Genomic DNA, 22795 nt, shown 5'->3' with positions numbered 1-22795 from the left:
GCATAAAACAAATGGTCAAAGTGAAAACCAGCCAAGGTAAATAAATACCACTTTAGTGTCTCTGGTGAACCACATCAAGTTTACAAAATAATGGTATTGCAAATTAGATTGCAAGCCTAACCTTGAATCAAGTATTTTCAAGATGGTGGTAAGAGTGCAACATTCTCACATCTCAACAGCTAAGGTTTGTTTATAACCAGTCCACATTTACAAGAGTGTTTAACTGTGTAAACTAACATTCACTGTGTAAACTAACATTCACCTGGTACATCTGGTGTTAGTTGATATGCATGTCCAGGTATTAATGTCATATTGCGTTCTAGATCTTTCATCAAGTGCATGGAATACAAGCCATCCATAATGTCAGGTAATTGAAGATGATGAATAATTCCAGTTATTGTGCAGGAACTAAATTTTGCTAACTGACAAGCTAATGATTTAGGATGGCAAGATTGATTATAACACAGGTAGGTATGGTAATACACCGCCAGAAAATTATTCTGGACCTAAAATTGTTCAACCTGGTATTGTAAATCCATTTCTTTCTCTACCTCTTCAAACGAAATTAAAACATGTATAAAACTTTGAAAATGCCAAATTAAAAAGTCTGCATCACCCTCATTTGGTTTTCTAGGCATTGTAATATGAAACTCAAGTTCAGAACACTCCAAAACAAAAAGCTTTTCACAGTTCAACATGACAACTATACAATCAAAGACCTTTAAACCTAAATTCTTTATTTTTGTATATGTGTTCTGTACATACTGTTTCTGATTGGGTAGTTTTGAGCTGGAGAGTGAGTTTCAAGAACACAAGTCTTTTACTTCAGCCAACATAAAATATTACTGAGGTAGCGCCAACGTTTGCATGTTTCATAAACAATGTTCTGGTTTCATGGCAAAAAAACAGGTCAAAATGAAAAATAGGTCAACATAACCATGTACTTAAAAAACATTATCCTTTACCTGCTCTTCTTTACCTCTACCTCCCCCTCCTCCCTTTGCCTTGGACTGTAGGTAATGTGTCTCACAGAAGAGCTGGCCGCTATCCATATTCTGTTTCCTGAAAATGTATAATGATTTAAATCAGTAAATGGCAAAAAATAATTAATCTCAGGCCAATATTAGGCACACAGCTACCATATTTTCCAACAGTCTACAACACAACTTGAAGAAATTCTATTCAGATTTAAGACAAAATAAATACAATACACCAGTAATTTTATCGTCCAAATCAATAAACTGAAGTCTCATTTCAACTAGCTGTATACTTGGGACTTGCCCTTGACCCTCTTTGTTTTCGATACCCTTGGATGAGTAACATCTTGATCAAAAACAACAACAAAAACAATAACAACTACAATATCAAAAACCCAATAAATCATTACTCCAATACCCACATGATGTCTAGACATATGTTATCTTGTCATTTAACAAAAGATGCCAGTGTATTTAATTAAATCAGTGTTTTGTTTACTGGCAAGACGTGCAGAATGCAACTGTCAATTTTGGAATCAAGGTACTGAACCGAACATCATCATCATCATCATCATCTTCATCATCATCATCATCTTGTCAATCACATCCAACTAATGGCTTTGTAAAGATTTATCAGCATCACTCTTCAAAGAAAAGAGCAAGTCTAACCTATTGCAGACAAACACAGCCAAGTGACAAGCAAAATCTGAATTAAAAGGAATTGTATACTTTTTACAATTTTGTGTATCATCTAAACATTCTTTTAATTAAAAGACAACTCCAAAGAGAAATACATCTGCCAACAATCTAGGAAGAGATTCCATGTACCCATATAATGCAAACTAATAATTCTTGTTTTCATCCTCCTTGCATGAGGTGACCTGAATTTCAGTAAATAAAATCACTGCCTCAATACTGTAAATACGGTAGTAAACTGCCACCGGGAGAAAACTGTCTGTTTATAATGACAACTGCATCACACCCAATTTATACTGAATTTTCTGTGATCTTTTCTCTTTATCTCTATGATGGCTTTAGTGCAGAATGGGATGGTTTTTCCCAGCATGCAGGAAGAAAAACTAAGGAACTTTGCAGTGATTAACACAAGATTGTAAATATATGATAGCACATGGCAGGCATCACAATATAATGATGACATTACAATGAATAATACCTGATCCAGCAAACAGTCTGGTTCATTCTGTATAGTTTTAGTTTGGATTTCAATGCTGTATTAGATACAGAGGAGGATCCAGTCAATGTGTTCATGTATTATTGTAATGATGGCAAGTCTTGAGACAGGAAAAAAATAGTTTTTTTCTTGTCCCACACTTGTGTGCATTTTCAGTGTCCCAACACTTATAGACACATAAATGTCAAGACAAAACTTGGCAAGATAGCCCTAGGTCACACAGCAGTGACCAGCTATTGTTAAACTGTTCTACAATGACACTCGCCATACACCATTTCGATTTATGTGCCTTCATTTTAACGCCATTTATAATGAAGAAATAACATTCAACTGGCACCTGACTATGCTTGCTTGCTTGTATGCCATTGCTGCCTTCATGTGCTGTAACTTGCATGTAGTTCTTATACATATGTATTAATCAGTTTGAAAATTATGCGTAAATAATATTAATTGAAAACTTAGGTGTAATTCCCTTACTTTAAAAGCATCCTATGGGAAAATTACATTTTAATAAGTTAGGTATTTAAATAGTGAAGTCACTAAATGTAATTACTGGTAACTTTTGACAATCTGAATGCAATAATTTATAAACCAGAGCAAAAACAAGTTTAGTTACTTTAAGTACAGTTACAACATTGTTATAATGCTCAATGTGTTTCATCATTCATTGATATTATACATATTTGAAATAGGTTGAAATGGCAGAAAACAGTTGAATTAAATATTTTTTAAGCTTTTTCAAACAAATTATACTAATTTATGTTTTAAAACATTTCCATCTAATAATTCATTATGAAAGTTCCTAAAGAACTGTAATGTCTTTATTCAAAAATAACGTTAATATTGAAAAAGTCCACCGAGTGATCAGTAGAAACAAAATTGGAAGGTGTTCCAAGACTTATATTACATGATAAAAAAACTGCACTAATGTTGTGTCCCAACTTTTACAGGTCATAATTCTTTTAAATAATCATGTGTGTCCCAAGACTAACTGTCATTCCAAAGTTGATGAAGTAATGTTTTGATTTCATACTGGAGTCAACATGTCCTTCTAGCAGAAAGAGTGTGAGCTGTTGGAAATGTATTTTCCAGTCCAGATTTTTTTTCCAGTCATGTACCAGCTTTATTTTACTTATTTTATTTAATTCATTTATTTTTCTTTGTTGCAGTGTTGATATTGAGGAAACTAGTGCAGTTTTATATTGAACCTGCCTATGAATGTTACGAATAATAAAAAAAATTCTAGCTAAAGGGTTATTTTCAAAATTTCAAGGTAATTATTTTTTAATAACAAATTTAAAAATAACTTAAGTGGGTCAGGATTATATAAATTATAATATCTCACATATACTTTTCATATTTAGCAAGATTATAGAGCAGTTAATCTTCATAAACCATTTTAAATTCATAGAAAAACCTCAAACCTCAAAGTTGCTGTTGTTGTTGTTGTTGTTGTTGTTGTAGGGTTTAACACCATTTTTCAGCACACGATAGGCTATACATGACGGCCAGTATTAATGGTGGAGGAAGAACCCAGGAAAACCCCAGAAAGAACCAGCGACCCACGAGAAGCTACTGGCAAGCTTTCTCACATACCCATATTAGCTGAATCTGAGACTCGAACCGATGCAGAAACCTCAAAGTTACATTATCAATGTAATAATTTGTTTCAATTTTTTATTTAAAGGGCATGCCAAATTAATTGTGACATTAAAATAATATTAAAAAAATATCTAGATTAGTGTCAACAACACACTTAAGTGACCATATGTCAGCTGCAACCTTTGACCTTTGATCTTAAAAATCATTATTATTTTTTCAGTAACAGTGATAATGACCTTTGGACCCTAAAACTGAGCAGTTCTTCCTTACCTGTGCATGCCATCTGCAAAGTTTAGTAGACATAAATCAGGCCTGTGCAACCTATAGCCTGTGGGCCAGATCCTGCCAGTGACCTCGTTTTATCAGATAATTTATATCATATGCTGTGACTTTAAAAATAGCTCATCAGGTCTGCACATGACTGGCTTCAATGATGAAGAACAAATTTAGTTACTGTGTAGAAACTACATTTTTTTCTTTCAGTAACTGACAAATGTTTGAGATTTAGATGCAAGAACTAGTTGTGCACTCAGTGCAATACTAAAAACTAAGCAAGCTATGCATTTATCTACAGAAGTCTCCTCAAAATTTATAAAAGTTATGACAATTTTGAGTTTGAATGTGCATCCAAATTGAGAAGTGTTTTAAATACAGATGTGCCATGTGTGGATCGGTGCTGTTTGGTGCCTACTCCACATAACAAATGGGAATACCAGAATGACTGCCTTTTCCTGGGAGTGGACAACTATCAACTTGTGGAAGAAGAAGAAGAAGAAGAAGAAGAAGAAGAGTGCAATCAATCACTACTCATCTTACACATACATGTTCATATACATTAGTCATATGCATAGAATTGCAGACCCAGACTATCTGGTTCATTAACCCTGCATGCCACATTTACATGTCATGAGGTTGTACCCTACTTCCAAGCTCTGTACATCAAGATCATTTTAGTTAACCAAAATGGGTGGTATTACAGAAAAGTAGACATGTAACTCTAAAATGATACCAAAGAATCTGGACTTTCTACTTGCATTACAAAATACAATGGGAAGAACATCATTTTTGAGACCCAATTTTTTACGTAAAAAATTTGCCGGTTGTGAAGGAACTGAATTTTGTGTTTGGATTTAAGACTTTTTTGCCTGAGATATAAAGCAGACCAGTCTGAACAGCACATGGTCAGAAGAACTTATGCAAAAAGAAAGATAAGTCTGAAATTTGGACTAAAATGTAGCCAGGACAATAAGCAAAAGTAAAATAAAATAAAACCCCATATTATACCCTTCTGCATGTGCATCAGTGAAACAGCCCATCCAAAACAATATCGTTAAACACAACTAGGCATCGGGCTAAATGAAAATCTCTTGAGAGTAAATGTATCTGGATATATTCAGAAGTAACCCCAAAAATGCCTTTCCTAATCTCATTTCAGGCAAAAATGACAAAAAAATCACCAGGGGTTAATGAGTTAACTATACACATTAACTGTAAAAACATTAACAAATAAGTCAGTATCAGTGTTGTTTACTAGTAAGAGTCAAACTCTTGCATAACATATACTTATATACAGAAATGTAGCTGGGAGGATGTGGATAGGCCATGTGGTGTCAAGATTTAGATTTCCCATAATGAAAAGCTGGTGTGTTTATGAGATTCTTTGATTTCTTTTGGGTCATTATTCCATATAATGACCCTGAAGTATTGAAAACTAATTTTAAATAAATCTTTGTTTGGTTTTGTAATTAGGAAGTATCTGCCTGATCTATGGTTTGGGGCAATTCTGGTTTCTCTGCATATAAACTGGGGCAAACCTAACAGAAACTTCATGCAACATTTTGACTCTCTGTAGGAGAAGTTGTTTTTGAAACAGTACGATGTTTAAAGTATCCACTGTCTGTATAATGTTTCCAGGTTGCCCTTCTAGTATTATTGTAAAGGTTTATCTTTTTAGCTGAAAAAGATTCTTCATATTAAGATCAGAAGTATTACCCCCCCCCCTTCCCCGGGGCCCGGAATGGTCAAGTGGTCTAAAGCGCTCTCCGTTATGGATCACTGTCATCTCACCTCCCTCTGTGTGGGTTCGAGACTCGGATTCGGCCAATGTGGGTATGTGAGAAAGCTTGCCAGTAGCTTCTCATAGGGCAGTGGTTCTTTCCGGGGTTATCCCTGGTTCTTCCTCCACAATTATTACTGGCCACCATGTATAGCCTATCATGTGCTGAAAAATGGCGTTAAACCCCACAACAACAACAACAACAACCCATACTACAATAGTCACAATGAGGCTGAATGTAGCTCTTTTAAATAGTGACATGGTACTTTTATTAATAGACAAAGATAGGAATTTGTTTTCTTTATATTCAGACAAGAATATCAAGAATTTTGTTGTATGTGTGTGTGTGTGTGTGTGTGTGTGTATGTGTGTGTGTGTGTATGTGTGTGAAAGAGAGAGAGAGAGTGAGAGTGACTGTGCTACATTTTTTATCAGGGCATCTACAAATGGACCAAAACTAAATGCAACTCACTTCTCTGTTTTCTGTAGCAGTGATTTCATCCTTTTATGACCCATATCTGGTTTACAAAGATAATTTCCTCTTATTCTTTCCTTTTATTCACAGAAACAGCATAACACCTCCTAAGTCTTGTCATAGCCAATCATAAGCAAGATTATTTAATGTGTAATAAGTTCCTTTTCAGAAAGCCAGTACAAAGCTGTATGAGGAAATTCAGTGACAATGAATTGCTTTCCTCTTAATTTAGTTGACTAATGTGGCCAGTGACTTTAGGTTATTTAATATATATATATATATATATATATATATATATATATATATATATATATATATATATATATATATATATATATATATATGCAATAAAATATCCAATAGAAATATATCCTGCTATTTAGAACCCCTCACCTGAGACCCCATCTCTTATGAGATCATGCTTGAGAGGTAATATCATGAAACAAACAAACAAACAAACATACACCTATGCTGACAAAAACTTGTGAGTGATGGGGTCAGTAACATCAACTGTGGCATAAGCGAAGTTGCAAGACTGCAAGGTAAACTCAAATTTTGATCAGTAGTTAGAAGTGGGAGGATAACGGCAACTTTGCGGATATATGAAAGTTCTAATCTCAATTTTCTCCTCCACAAATACTTTGTATAATGGATTTTAATATTAATGAATCTTGGATCTTACGAAGCTACAAGTTATGTTTTAATATACTGCTGCAAATACTGAACAAGAAACCACAGATTAGTTAAGGCAAAAACGTTTGGAGTTCATCTACAGTGCATGATTTCAACAAAAAATTAGGCCAACCCTAAATCAGACGTTTCCGTGATGTCGGCACCTTTCATGCACTGTTATTACCTGGAGACAATGAATCTGTTAATTAGCTTGTGTCTTCATGTCAAAGGAACATTAAATCATCAAGAGTTGTCATGAAAAAGCCAGTTTATTCCTGTCTAAGCAGAGTTATTACAACTATTTATTACCTGTCAATTATCTAGACAGATGGGGGGTTGGGGTTGATTTAGACTAAAGGAGTCAGAAGTGGGTTTTGTGATCTCAAGTAGAGTGTGTGTGTTCAATGCACAAATGACCCAAGTAAGCAACATTGTAAAATAGAGAACAAGTTATCCAGTCACACAAAACTATTGAAAATAAACAGAAATTCAAATCCGAATCTAAAACAAATAAAATAGAAGTAAACTTTTTTCAGATCACGTCACCACTCGCATGCACATACATGCCATCACAGATCACATCACTACTCACATGCACATACATGCCATCACAGATTACAGATGCCCTATTGCAGAGCCTCATATGACCTAACCACAAACTTCACACGGGTGTAAAGACAGAAGTGTAAGGCTAATGCTATTCTCCCCTCAAATATTTTTGCAGATTGTAAAATTACAAAGTTTCTGTTTTTTAAATTTATTATTGAACAAAATCATACTTTAGTTACTATCCACCTTCCATAATTTATTTAGTCATGGATTACTCCTAACTGTTACCATTTGTTGGACAGTGGAGTACAATGGGCCACAGAAAAAACTTATATTCCTCCTAACACAACCTACCTTAATGGCCCCTACCCTGTAATTTTTCACCACATACACAAAAAAATAAAACCCAGTACCAACCATTTTTCTACACCTGAACTGTTAACTTAAGACTGGAAACTCCAACATGAACTAAGAAAAGCTGGATTTAAAAAAATAAAAAGTCTACAAAATTATTTTTTTTCCATACTGTTACTTTAGCCACAAAAATAATTTTTATTTAGGCCTTACAGAAACAGACTTTACCTATTATAATTAACTGACAGGTTTCAAGGTCATGCAAGTATTTTAGTGTTACTCTTTGCAGTTAATAGGGACCATGATTGGTAATTTTATTCTAAATTCACTTCTTTTCTCAGGGTAGTGAAAATGAAGTTTCTGAATCTCACTTAATCCTTATGGGGACAAATCTTGGGATTCCTGAGGGTAGAAGATTGCTGTGTTTTGATATTCGGCATTAAAAAACAATAATCACTTCTGCTCTTTCTTCAAGAACATTTCTGAGTTACTTAATTACCTTCCCTCAAATTAAGTTGTTCCAGTTTGTGTACTTTACCTATATAATTAGCTGTACAGGCTAATTTTGATTCAACAACCAGAAGATCAACAAAGCTATTGTCAATATGTGGGATGGTGGTTGTTTATCCTATTTCTTTTAATCATCTCAATGATAATTGACTGTATAAAGTGCCCAGGTATAAAAGGTATTCTATGACCCCTGATGATGTAGCATGTATCTATGCAAATCATGACTTAATTTGCAGTCTTACTAGAAATCGTAGTGTTATAAACATGATTGTTGACAGTGTACTAGAATTTGGGAGTTTCAAATTTTCATGTGATATGCTGATGCTCTTAGTCATTATGTAAATCTATCCATATCATGATTTATTCATATATTTCTCAATTAACTCCACATTAAATTCAAAAGATGTTCTTCACTGTATTTTTGCTGCCAACATAAAATACAAATGGGATCCATACATCTTATTGCATTATAAGTGGGTTTGTGAGTTGCCTGGTTGACATTTAACAAGGGAATGGAATACTTGGTCATTTAAGAAGTCATATGTTGTCGTATCAAAATACTGGGAAACCCAGAAAAACAGGTTTAAAAGTTTGATGGCAGCTACTTACCTGCACAAGAAAACTGCAAGGTCTGAGTCTGAACTTCAGTTGCAAAAAACAAGTACAAGTAACCTAGGCTGCTTCAATGGTTATCATGCTGGAATTGTGACGAAAATGTAGTGTGTTTGAATCTTGGCCAGACCAGGTCAAGATGGCTGCCACTGTGTGCCCCTGAGCAATGGTCTATCCTAGAGCTGAACATGATTTCTGGGGAATTTTCTGAATGTAGCAGATCCAGTGAACAAAAGAAGAAAATTGTGCAAATTTGTGTCCCCTGTCCATCTTGGTATCCTCTCTTAATATAACAAAGCTATAACATCATACAGTGGAAAGGAGACAGATAATTGAAATATGGAGCGGTAACCTTGTCCTTGAATATAGCAGGCCCTAATGTAGAACTGATACCTTCTAATGATTATGATCAATCATACCAAGTTTCATCCCTTTGTCTCGAACAATTTTGAAGTTATGGAGTGTGTAATGAAAACATAAATAATGAGCTGTGGAATGACCCTAAAGATAGAACAGCCCGTTATGATATACAACACTCTCTTGCATGTATAGAAAACTTCATCTGTTGATCTCAAATAGCTTTAATGTTAAAGGGCAGAGGGGAAAGGGTGATTGAAATGCTGAAAATACTGAGGAAACCTGAAAATAATGAGCTGTGACCTTGACCCTGACCTTGACCCTGAAGACAGCAGCACCACCACCCGGAATAAGTGACATACAGTCTAGTGATGATCTATAAGTATACCAAGCTTCATTTTCTATTCTCATGCAGCTTCACAGCTATGGAGCAAAATATGTGAGGAAATATGGAGCCATGACCTTGGTCTTAAAGGTTGTACACCACTGCAGTATGTGACACACCTTTAGAATTGATGTGTAAGTATCCAAAATTTTATCCCTTAATCTGAAACAGCTTTAAAGTTGTAAAAGAGAGGGGGAAATGTGATGAAAAACAAAATGGCCTGGACCTTGAAGCTGGTAAAAGACCACCATCACTGTGAACACTATTTCTTTTTCATATTCAATGTTCAACCCATTAATTCAACAGTTAGGTTTATTTGACAAAGAATGAGGGGTTGGGGCAGGTAATGTTGAAGAAGTATTTTACAGAGTAGCTTTTTTCATAATAAAAAAACTTGGACCTATTATGAAAGACCATGATTTGTATAGAAATCAGTCATCCATATAATAGAGTTTTACCAAATTTAAATTTTCAAGGAACAAGGTGAAAGTCTATGCAACAAAAGAGTGTCAAGTATTCTGAGCTCTATCTGAGGGCACCAATCCTTCTTGCATGTTGTTTGTTTAAACTGAAGTTTTAGTTCATAGGGACACTGTATTGACTGCCATACATTGGAACAGTGCCAAATTTAGTGGGGACAAGGATGTGGGAATGAGGGGAGTAGCCATATTAAACCATCCATGACAAATTTATTTAGTGAAGATAGAAGGATGTGAGAATGAGAGGGGTGTAGCTTTATCAAAGCCCCCTTGACAAATTCACCAACTCCAACAGAAAATCATGAGAGTTTTGCACAAATTTCTCTTTCGAAGTGCTTCATCACTACTGGAATCATTCCAGTGTAACATACCCAAATGTTGAGCAGCACTGACCCAGTTCTACTATGATAAATAATTTGAATATCAGACCACAATGTCATGCACATGATTGCAAGAATACAATGCAGAACCAGCCCCCCTCCCCTTTTTTATTATTTATACAAAACTCTTTTTGATGGTACAAACTGAAATTTGAATGGGAGTTATCTGCCTTTCCAAAGGACACTCTCCTGGCTGGGTGAGTTGGTACTATACCAATGACTCTTGGATTATGCTGTAAACAAACAAACTACTGCCTCTGTCATGAATTCGGGGCGATATGTTAGCACAGCAAGAAATGGACTGTGGGTACGTGGGAAAGCCTGTCAGTAGCTTCTCGTGGGTCAGTGGTTCTTCCCTGGGTTTTCCAGGGTTCTTCCTCCACCAGTTATACTGGCCGCCATGTATAGCCTATCTTGTGCTGAGAAATGGCGTTAAATCCTACAACAACAACAATAACAACAACAAGAAATGGACAATTTGCCCCTATGCAGTTTGCATTTGGGCACCTATTTCAGATGGGTACATGGGGCATGGGACTTTTTTTGCAGGCTCATGCACATGAAACAAAGACTTTAATACTGAAATTCCAGTGCTAAACTGATTGACACATATATCTGCAGAAATACATTCAAGTAAACAGAGGATCCAAGTAAACAGGACTACTGCCACAAAACTGTAACATTTAAATGTACTAAGGAAACATTCATAAAACTGTAAGAAGGTGAAAAACCAAGAGATGTAAAATTATAATTCTAAGACAGATTGAAAACAAATTGAAAGTTGTAAATAGTATGTCATTATAATACTTCATACACAAAATAACTATCAATTCCTGTGTCTTCATCCATCAATCAAGTCAAGTGCACATAAATATTCCGCTGCAAGGTGATCCCTATTTCAGTTTAACCTATCTACCTACCGTATATACTCACCTACAAGTCTACTCAAACAGAACAAACAGCACACTGATCTGTCATTGCATAACGTGCTGGCAGATCAAGGTCTATGTTTTTCATTATCCTGTTTAGTCCTAACATATTACATACACCCAGATCTGCCAGTGAATTATTCACTGGTATATCAAGTTCTATGGTGTTAATAGCTGTATCCAACAAGTATATATACAGTAGCATTTCTTTGTGTGTTTTCTGCCAATTACTATTCATCACTCTTTTAAAAAAAGTTACAAGTCTACTTTCTTTATTTAAAACACTTGACTTTAATTGCCTTTGTGTCAATACTAGACAATCGAGCTAACTCTGCTTATTTTCTCAGCTATTCTGGCAGTCTTCCCGAAATAAAGCAGGTCTATTGGCCATTCCGTGTGTATTTATATACAAGCATGGCTATTTTCTTTCATTAGCCTCCCATGCATACAAGAATAATTTACAAAAGCAGTCAGAGTGAAAAGCCATATTATACTCAACATGCTGCATTTGGAGTTGAAGTTGGATAAATGCCTTTCTCATTTGATGACCAAATACAGGCTTTTTTTTGGCACAGCAATTTCTTCACTAAATCCAAGTAAACTGCATGGCTTTTTACACTGCATGGCTTTTTACACTGCATACACTGCATGGCTTTTTACACTGCATGGCTTTTTACATTGTATGGCTTATGGCTTTTTACACTGCATGGCTTTTTACACACAAAAGAAAGATTAAGGCCTTTGTGATTCATTTCCTTTGTTGGTATCCATTTTTAATGGTTTCCCAAAACTTGACATTTTTATCTGTACTTCAGTTTATAGACAGGCCTCTCTAATGGTAAGGTGGTCTTGTTATTTTCAGATAGAGACAGTTATTTGTTGGGTTTTTCAATATGTCCTTTGTATCAACAATTAAATCCATGATGTATAGAACCCTCAAATCAAAGTCAATTCACAGTGCAGTAATGAAAGGAGTTTTATATAAAGAAATGATTCATACTAAATCTCCAAGGTCAAAATAAGAGATAAAATATTTGCAGATGTTTAGTGTCAAAAACTTCAAGGATCTTTTAAAGTTCTTTTTAAAACCAAAGCTGTCAATTTTGAAACCGGATTTGATAAAATTGCAAGTCTGATTCAAATTGTTAACTTTTAGAATCTCCAAGATCTCCACAACAAATTTTACTACAATTTGTGGACTTTTAATTCTTTAATGTTACATCTTCAGCCACATCATTAGCAGGAAAATAACATGAATGATTACAATTTTAAACACTCAAATGTTCACATTTTCTCTAGATTTAAAAAAAATTCTGTTCTTGACATTACAAATATGACTGAAGAGAAGGAAACATGTATGTATAATCAAAATATGGGAAACATAAGGACAAATCATCTATTTAAACATATAAAATAAACAGCTATATTTAATTTACTGCTGAAAACGTCTACATATTATAAGAATGACCACATCTTTACTGGCATGCAAAACTTTCCTTTCAAGAATTAAACAAATGATTTTTTAATCCTCCATATAATTATAACTTCAGCTGATCCGATGCAATCTTTATTAAACCAACATGCAAATGAACTTGTACAGGACAAACAAGATTCAAGTATATTTTAATTTCATGATGTGAAACCTTTATGCATAAAAAAAGCAGTTTTATGTAAAACAAGAAGGCCAGAGTCGTCATGGAAACTCATGGTCAAAACACTGCCGTAAAATGTGTGATCCGGACCAAAACTGTCCAAGGGTTGAGCAAGTACTTTGTAAACAAATTGTCTTATCTTTATAATGATTCATATTACAAAATAAGAAAATCCACCAAGGAGTTCAGGAAATATAAGTAAATGAATAACTTAAAACAAAAGCCATATGAAAACTTTGTCACCTTCACCCCAAGGTCAAAAGGGGTAAGTGAGCATGTCAGAAGGAATGGTCTCAGTTTTAGAATGATTCATCCAAAGTATAAAGAAAATCCAAATGGGTTCAGAAAACATAAGGAAAGGAAAAAAGCTTGAACTAAAACCCTAATTGTGACTCCAAGCTCCATAGAGCAAGTGCATGTGTCAAAGACTGAATCTTCTATGCTCTGCAACAATTAACTGCAAGTATGAAGAAAACCCATTAAGGCATTTTGGAAATATAAGAAAACAAGAACCTTCAACCAAAAGCTCAAAAGCATGTTGTAAATGACTGTGACCTTCACTCCAAGGTCATATGTGAGAAAGTGTGTTTTCTTGAATTAAAGATTAAATTTTGATGAAGATTCTAAACATGTACATAATATACAATAACTTAAAGTATGACACAAAACTAAAATGATTCAAAACTTATCCTTTGCCACAATCTTCATATAAAGGCTTGCAGCCGATGGCTTTTTGTTATGCAAACCAGAGATTCTCCAACTGTGTTATGTGGACTACGAGTCGTGTGCGAGTTCCATTGAGGGGGTCAGCAGAAAGGTTGTGGAACAATCAAAACCAGAACTTTGCTTAAAAACAGCAAAAACAGAACAGACTTATCCTCTGGATTAGAACGACTATTGATACTAATAACTTGAGTTGTGTGCTTTTATTTGTAAAACAAAAAATGTTAATTTTTTAAAAAAATGTAATGCTCTAAAGCAAAGTGCTTAACAATAGTTAGCGAACATTAGGAAGATCATTTAGTGGTCCACCAAGGCCCTCGGCAATGTTCAAGTGGTCCGCAAAAAAAAAGTTTGAGAACCACTGAAGTAAACCCACTGACAATGTGCCTTCCTCAGCTGGCAAAAGTTTCCTTTGTTGCAAGAGTTTTATCTATTATCATGGAAGGATTCAGTATTGTACAAAATATATGATGATTAATGTAAAACATCTCAAGTAACGTTGTGATATTGTTTTGTACAGGTATGGGTAAGCGCGTCAAGTCAATTAAATAATCTAAACAGATGTAGTATGCAAACTTAATGTGTCTGCAGGACTTGCAATGGCTATCAGAAACTTCAGTAGCTTACAAATGTGAAACAGTGTTTCTTTAAACAACAAATGGTTCTCATTAAAAGTTCTATAAACAAAAATGTTTAGCAAATACAAATAACATCATTTCATTTTTCATCGGCAAGATCATTAAATAGTTTAATGTGTAATGGTGTGTGATGTGTGGCATAACCAATTCTCATCAATTTTGTTTTGTTTATCAAGTGAACCATCCATACTTAAAGGAACGAATGAACCCCAAAATCTACTTAAACAATTGTCTTCAGCAAAATTGTGAAAATGGTTATTCCTACAATACTGATAGAAATGTGAGTGTTTGTTTACACAGTTACTAATTTTGTACACAAATTTAACTTGCTTCTCTCCTATAAGTGTGTACAAAATCCATTTACATGTTTAAATGTTCCAAGCTTGTGTAGAATAAACTGCCTTAGTGTAAATGTTCCAGGGTTGTGTATAATGAACTGCCTAGGTGTAAATGTTCCAGTCTTGTGTTGAATGAATTGCATTAGTGTAAATGTTCCAGGCTTGTGTAGAGTGAATTGCCTTAGTGTAGATGTTCCAGGCTTGTGTAGAATGAATTGCCTTAGTGTAAATGTTCCAGTCTTGTGTAGAATGAATTGCCTTAGTGTAAATGTTCCAGTCTTGTGTAGAATGAATTGCCTTAGTGTAAATGTTCCAGGCTTGTGTAGAATGAATTGCCTTAGTGTAAATGTTCCAGGCTTGTGTAGAATGAATTGCCTTAGTGTAAATGTTCCAGGCTTGTGTAGAATGAACTGCCTTAGTGTAAATGTTCCAGGCTTGTGTCAAATGAATTGCCCAAGTTTCACAATGGTTCATGTCAAATACAATGAGAATCCATTGATAGGTTTAAGAAATACAGGCAAATGAAAAAACTTTGAGCCAAAACCTGTAATTTTCTGTAATTGAAGTTTATTGGTTGGTTGTTTCACTTACTGGTTACCATGACAAATAAATGGGAGACAAGTGCCTTTCCCAAGGTCATACTGAAGCAGCTCACTAGGCAGTCTTAAGTAGGTACCAACCATGACCCTTGGAAATCGAGTTCTGTGACTGTCATCTTTATGGCAAAAGGGGCAAGCAAGCATGTTACAGAATGAACTGTCTTTGCTTCTTAGAGATTCATGATGAGAATCCATCATGGGATTTAGGATATATAGGGAAATTAAAAACTTAAAACCAAAACCTTAACAACACATTTCTTCATCAAAGGTGACTGCCATAACTTGCTTCACATTTTTGTTGGATCAACAAAAATATTTCTTTCAAACATGCATCTGCTCAGGCAGAATCTTTCATTACTATGTCTGTTACACAAATTACTTAATTTGAAAGCTGGTCACCTGACACTCAGACTGTGCATGTAATTATTTCAACACAAACATTACAACTGGTATATTCTGGTATTACAAAAGAGATGCACTGTAAAATAACTCAAAAAATAATTAGTTGTGAGGCACAAACTATTCTGCATAGTTGTTGTTGTTGTTGTAGGGTTTAACACCATTTTTCAGCACATGATAGGCTATACATAGCGGCCACTACTAATGGTGGAGGAAGAACTCGGGGAAAACCCTGGAAAGAACCACTGACCCACAAATTCTGCAGAGTAAAATGTATAGTTGACATAATTTAAAAATTGTAATTATTTTATTCACTAAGACTTTTATTCCCTAAAAGACTTTAGTCTAAAATATTTCAAACCTATTTTAAAACAACCCCTATAAACGTACACGAGTAAAGGCACCAATGTCTTAATATTATAGTGGTTATAAATGCCGTATGTTTGCTACCTACAAATAGTACAAAACATATATGTTATGGAATAATTTAAAAAAATCTAATTCTTAGACTTTGCCAAGTTTTGGTAATGTATTAAATACAACTGCTTGTTCTAGTGGCATTTTATTAATTAATTCTATCTATCTATAATCTAGGTACTACCAGTTATCAGCAGTTGGAATTAACTTATTAACCCAGTGTAACATGTTTACATGTCATGAGGTTGTTCTGTACTGTCAATGTCATTTATATTAAACAATACTGGGTGGTACTACAGAAAAGTAGACAGATGTAACTCTACAATGATATCAAATAATGTACACTTTCTACTTAAATCTTGCAAAACAAAATACAGATGCGAAAAATCTAATTTTTTAGACTTTTTTTTAGGCCAAAACTACCTGATTGTGAAACTGGAGTTTGTCTCCAGATTTTATACTTTTTTGCCTCCAATGAAAAGCAAACGAGTCCAAACTGTACATGGACTGGTGAACCTTTGCAAAAAGTAGGATATGGTGGACATCTGGAGTAAAAGTAGCCTGGACATGAAAATCATGGATCTAATACACACACACCAAAAATATTCAAAAAGTCAAACTGCTACCCTTCTCCGTTGGTGTCAGTGAAATATCCAATAAAAAACAACATCTTTAACACACCTTGGCATCTGGCTATATGAAAATCTCTTGGAAGCAGAAGTCTTTGGGTGTATTCAGATGTAACCCCAAAACTGCATTTCCTACCCCCCATTTCAGGCAAAAATGAAAACAATCTCAAGTGGTTAATGAGTTACTTACTATGTACAGTTTTTGCTGTGCTTATTTTAAGTCACATGGACAATGTACATGGTGTAATGACCACAGCGTGGACAAAGAACTTGAAGGAAGTGGAAAAAGATGATGGGCAATATATTGTTTTCTGTGGGGTAAATGTACAGAGTATTGTGCTATGTCAAATTCATGGCCAACAGCATGATTACAGTGAATTTAGTAAAAATAAGCAACCGCATTTACATGTACCAATTACTCTTACCAAATACTATCTTATGTAGTTGCTTAAAAGTCCTTAATCAGGTAATATATTAGCTAATTACTCCCAACAAATTGCACAGACCCAGATCTGCCATCATGTCATGTGATGGCAAATATGATTCTGTGCAATTTGCAGTTTGACTAGACATGCACATGGTACCCAAAAATTCTGTAGTACTGTTAGTGTGAATTGGTCAAACATAGCTGCCAAAACTGTATCTGACCATTTTTACTTAACCGGTCCACAACCAAAAGTGACCTAGTGTAAACCCATTTGTCAATTTAACGTCATGTACAAGGAAGACTTTAGTGGTGCCCATCACTTAGAGTGGAGAAAAGTGGTTTTACTAAGGCTGATGGTGAAAGTTCAAAGGTTATAACCAGAAGTAGATCAGAATTTTATAAGTATCAACATTTTATAAGCATGACTACTGGTAAATATATTATGTGCTAAAGTTTCTGGGGAGAAAGTTCAAACTCTTGAAAAATTCTATCTGTACTTAACCAAGAATCATTAAAATGTAATTAATCCACCTGTATGCTAGAATTGGCAATCTGTTGCAAATATGATTGTCTTCATTATGGATACTGATGAGAGAAAAGTAATTAATTAGGTCTGAAAGAATTTTCCACATTAATTTACTTTACCTGAGAAGACAATTGAACCCTTTACCTAGGCTTCTTTCAAATTTTGTTGAACAATGGCTGAATATAGACCAATTCATTACTAAATTCATTAAAAAAATTCCTTATATGATAAAAGTGTTATCAGGAATAAAGCAAAAATCAAATGTAAACTTCCAATTTAGTAGAGCTGAATCTGTAATGGTATATAAATTTCAATAATTGGTAATATGTAAAGACCAAAAGTTACAAAATATGTATCAGATAAACTACACTATTAAAAAAAAACACTCACAACAATATTATCTCATGGACAGAAGGTAGAAACATGCAAATTATGACACCTAGAATTTACAAACAACAATTGCAGACATCTTAGATTTCTCTTTCAATATTCATGAATGGTTTAAATATAAAAAAGTCAGAATTTGTGCAAAATATGCAAAATTATTACACTCCAGGGCATGCCTAGTTTTCCCCTACAGTTTAGACATCTCCTTGGCTCCTGCACAAAGCATCGGGGGTTGGGGGGAGGTCATCACAAAAGTGAATATCAAGTATAAATTGTCACTGCAGACTGAAACACATTTAGAAATTATTGTTTCCCTGAGCAGTTTGTACAAGGGGTTTAATTTGGGATGGAATGTTTTGAATCCTGAGAGGTCAGAGATCACATGCACATATTATAAGTACACTTTGGACAGTGTAGACGCTACTCGTGACTTTAATGTATTATCTGACTGTTGGGTCAGGACTGTTTTTGCCCAGATATGCTCACTTTTATGAGACCTGTGTATACATTTCAATGACAGGTCATCACAATGGAGCTATCTCTTTATACTGGTAGCATATATCAGTTACAATTTGCTTTCTGTTTGACACTGGCATCGTCAGTTGTGACATACTTGCAATCTGGAGATCAAATGCCATGCTTACTTCCATCCATTTTTGACCAGATTGTGATACAAATCAACATCATTATGTCACGTACTTTATTTATTATCTAAATGAAAGGTATGTTTTGCAAACATTTACAAGGCTGCATGAAAATGATCTTGTTTACAAATGTAAATCTTGTTTATGAGTGTAAATGTGACAGCCTTACTGGGGAAAGGCTCAACCTGGCTCCCAATTCTTCTGCACGATTTAAACAAGAGTGTGTTAAAAGGTAAAACCAACAAAAATGAAAACAATATCACGAAATACTAGAACGATGATGAGTCATGACAAACGTAATTTTTAAGCGTGTTTTGATCCTGTATTAGTCACAATCCTTGTGTTGTACAAAGACAAATCTAAATCTGCACTTGTTTGACCTTGAAAGTACTGGGAGTTAAAAAAAAAGTCCACTTTTTTCCAAAAATCACACTCAGCTGACCTTCCGAATTACAAGGTGTGTATAGATCCTTACAGGTAATGTATAAACTGCACATCTGCAGATACACAATCTATCATTCATGATACAGTAGAACCTGTCTCGAAAGACCACCCCTTTTTCCAAAAAATTATTGTCTCTCAACACAGGTGGTCTCACAAAACAGTGGTCTTTCAAGACAGGTTTTACTGTATTAATTAAAATAATTGGCTAGCATTACATAACAAAATAAAATAAATGGCACAAACTTTTTCTTTTAAACAATGTTATGCCTAACCACTTCAATTCTTTGAAGTTTTACTTTTTAAGAAAAACATTTTTTTTTGTGTAATGCATATACAAATGTTATTATGTCCTAAATATTCCCATTCAAATTCTCCACAAACAAAATCACAGACACGAAATTTACCATTACTTCTGTGTCCATTATAAACTGTTTTATACTGCACAAACCTTTCAAACATGCATGCAAATGTATGGCACAACAACCAGACAGACATACATCTGTGAAAATTTACAGATGAGTAGGATTTTTTAAATAGATTTCTTATCAACATTTAAGTCATGGGTGTGGGCAAACTATGGCCTGCAGGCCGCATGCGGCCTGCCAAGGGTTTTTATGCGGCCTAGGAACAAGTCATCATTCGCACTGACTCTGTTTATGTTACTCTGTTCATCAAATAAATGTGCTTCTTTTGAAGTTTAAGTTTTCAAATATTAACAACATATTAACAACTGAAAATTAATTAGATGTTATTTAGAAAAACCTTTTGTTTTTGCTATTTCAAATATTAATTATTTTACTTAATGAACTATGCGGCCCGCGACAAGGTGTAAATTTGTGTATGCAGCATTTGCACTGGAAAGTTTGACCACCTCTGATCTAAGTCATCCTAAATGAACCTTGATTTTCTTGCGCAGGATGACAGAAGTACACAAATATTCCACCACTTGACATCAAATAACTAAACTGGGCTTTCCACCACTTGAATTTAGAAAACAAACTCGTCTTTATGCAATCGTTTCTGTTCTGAGAGATCCTGTTAAGTGTATTGGGTGGTAACACAATCCTGACTCGACCTCTTAATTCATAATTGTTTTTAAAAGTGCATTTTATTGAATATCTGCCCAGCAGGAATTACTGTTGTGACAATATCATGCGTCAAGGCTATCCCAGCAACGTCAGTGAGAGTATCAATTCGTTTTTTGCTGCATAGATATCAATGATGCCATTTATTTATAACAAATGACAAAGAAAATACATCTTAGATTTTTGAAAAATGAAAAGATTTTCAAAAGAAAGATAAACATTAACGAAAGTGTACTCCAACTAAAAATGACTTGTCACATAACCTTCCAGATCCCTCACTTTAGCGTATCAGTATGGAAACAATTTTACTATGTAATACTAAAATTATAATATTATAATATACCTTATTATAAAGTGCTCTCACTGTAGAGCAGGGGTCTCAAACTCAAACCACCCTGAGGGCCACATGATGGCATTTTCGATGGTCCAAGGGCCGCACCACTGTTGTTATCTCTCATGACACCTAGTGTTGCCAATCATTTTGCGGGCCACAAAATATGGCTTGGTGGGCCACATGCAGCCTGCAGGGCACATGTTGGAGACCCCTGCTGTAGAGCAATATACTGCATGGCTCCCATGAACAGTATTAAACTGAGGGAATGCTGTATATATAAACATTTGACCATGATGCATGGTCATTTAATGAGTGCCAATGGATTGTGTTATAATGAGGGAGTGTTATGTTTATAAATATTTTACACTGATGGTTTTTAATGAGCACCAATGAATATTGTTATAATGAGGGAATGATGTTTATAAATATTTGACAATAACACATGGTCCTGTATTAAGTGCCAATGGACAGTGTCATAATGAGGAAATGCTGTTAATAAATATTTGACCATAACACATCGTCCTTTAATGAGTGCCAATGGACAATGTTATAATGAGGGAATGCTGTTTAGAAATATTTGATACTACAATGGACAATGTTATAGTGTTATGCAGTGTTTATAAATATTTGACTATACCACATAGTCCTTTAATAAGCGCCATATTGAAGACAAATGCCACACAGACAAAATGTTCATCTGGGCCAACATTTTAAAAGTTTTCAATAAATATTGCACAAGGAACTTGTAACTATCCAATAGTCAACGACATCCATACGTTACTCTTCTTCACAATTGTCATGACATCATATTCTCATATTAACAATCTTTATAATTTTTTGTCATATTCAAAATCCTATTTACTGGTAATCTTTGTCATTAAGTAGTAAATATTTGTCAACTTAGAATAAAATCTTGTCTCATTAAGATCAGAATAATCCCCTTATCAAACGATTGCATTCACTTACACATACCCTGGATCATGTCAACAGCTGATAGCAATAAAGCCTTTATCACAAGTGTCACACTATATATCTAGCAATAGTCACTCACTCTGGGACCTTCCAAATATGCCATATGGTGTTTCAAAGTTCTATTAAAATTTCTATTTTCTTCTTCATACAATTGTTCAAAAGAAAGATTGTTCGTGTTAACAAATCCATTAACTGGTAAATTTCTGCAAGTGTTTGTATTTTTACATTTCTAGTATTTTCAACATTTAAGAGTTCTAATAATTTTGGATATTAAATGGCCTTTCTAATGTGAAAGAGAAATGTATTTTGGAACATGAATAGACAACCAATGCCTCACTGATGATGGTTATAAATGAAATAATCTTGAGACAGATGGATGGATGGTAGGACAAGGGTAACATTATATTTGTGGTGGAGTATAACAATTTGGTCTTTGCAATAAAAATACCAAATTCAACCAATAAAATGCAAATCTTCAATTGCATGGGTTGGAGTGGTAACTTGGGTTAGAAGAGCTAAAATGGATTGGCATAAAAATGAAACCTTTGCTCTCATTTTATTTTAGTTTTGATGTGCAGTATGCAATGTACTTTAAAGTGTACATAAATCTAATTCTTGATAACCTATTTGGTTAGAAGATGACCTTCATTTCCCTCTAAAGGTGACATTAGGTCATTAAAAGTAATTAAAACTTCAATGTTTAAACAAACTGAAGTTTGAGTAATGTTTCTATTAAATGTATCATCGTGATAATAATTACATGAAGTGGATGTGTAGTTCCTCCATCAATAAATCATTTGATATGTTCACCACATCCTACTTGACATACAAGGATCTTCAAGCTATCTCGTGCTGTCAAAAGATAACCTTTACTGCCCCCAAGAGAAGACATGATGTCATAAAGTGACATTTAATAAACTTCAAGGTTTTTGAATGTTTGAACAAACTTTTACAATGAGATTAGGCCAAAACGTACACCGTATTTATCTGTGTAAAACATGCATCCAACTGCCATTAGCATAGATCCAGCCCAAGTTTAAATTTTTAACACT

General features: G+C 34.5%; 1 protein-coding gene across 10 annotated transcripts in view; it reads right to left on the bottom strand.

Moving 5' to 3' along the window:
* LOC149782047 (rap1 GTPase-activating protein 1-like) overlaps window positions 1-22795 on the bottom strand; it is a 435320-nt gene that overhangs the window by 56218 nt on the left and 356307 nt on the right. For all 10 annotated transcript variants that reach the window (XM_089933464.1, XM_089933461.1, XM_089933463.1 and 7 more), the window contains one exon: window positions 966-1062. In XM_089933464.1, the coding sequence (XP_089789590.1) occupies window positions 966-1062 (97 nt within the window). The remainder of the gene's footprint in view (window positions 1-965; window positions 1063-22795) is intronic.

The sequence above is a fragment of the Sinohyriopsis cumingii genome, chromosome 15, assembly GCF_028554795.1.
Source record: "Sinohyriopsis cumingii isolate HCF-2022 chromosome 15, ASM2855479v2, whole genome shotgun sequence".
NCBI lineage: Eukaryota > Metazoa > Mollusca > Bivalvia > Unionida > Unionidae > Sinohyriopsis > Sinohyriopsis cumingii.
The sequence above is the reverse complement of the archived record's forward strand: the minus strand, read 5'-3'. Positions and strand labels throughout refer to the sequence as shown.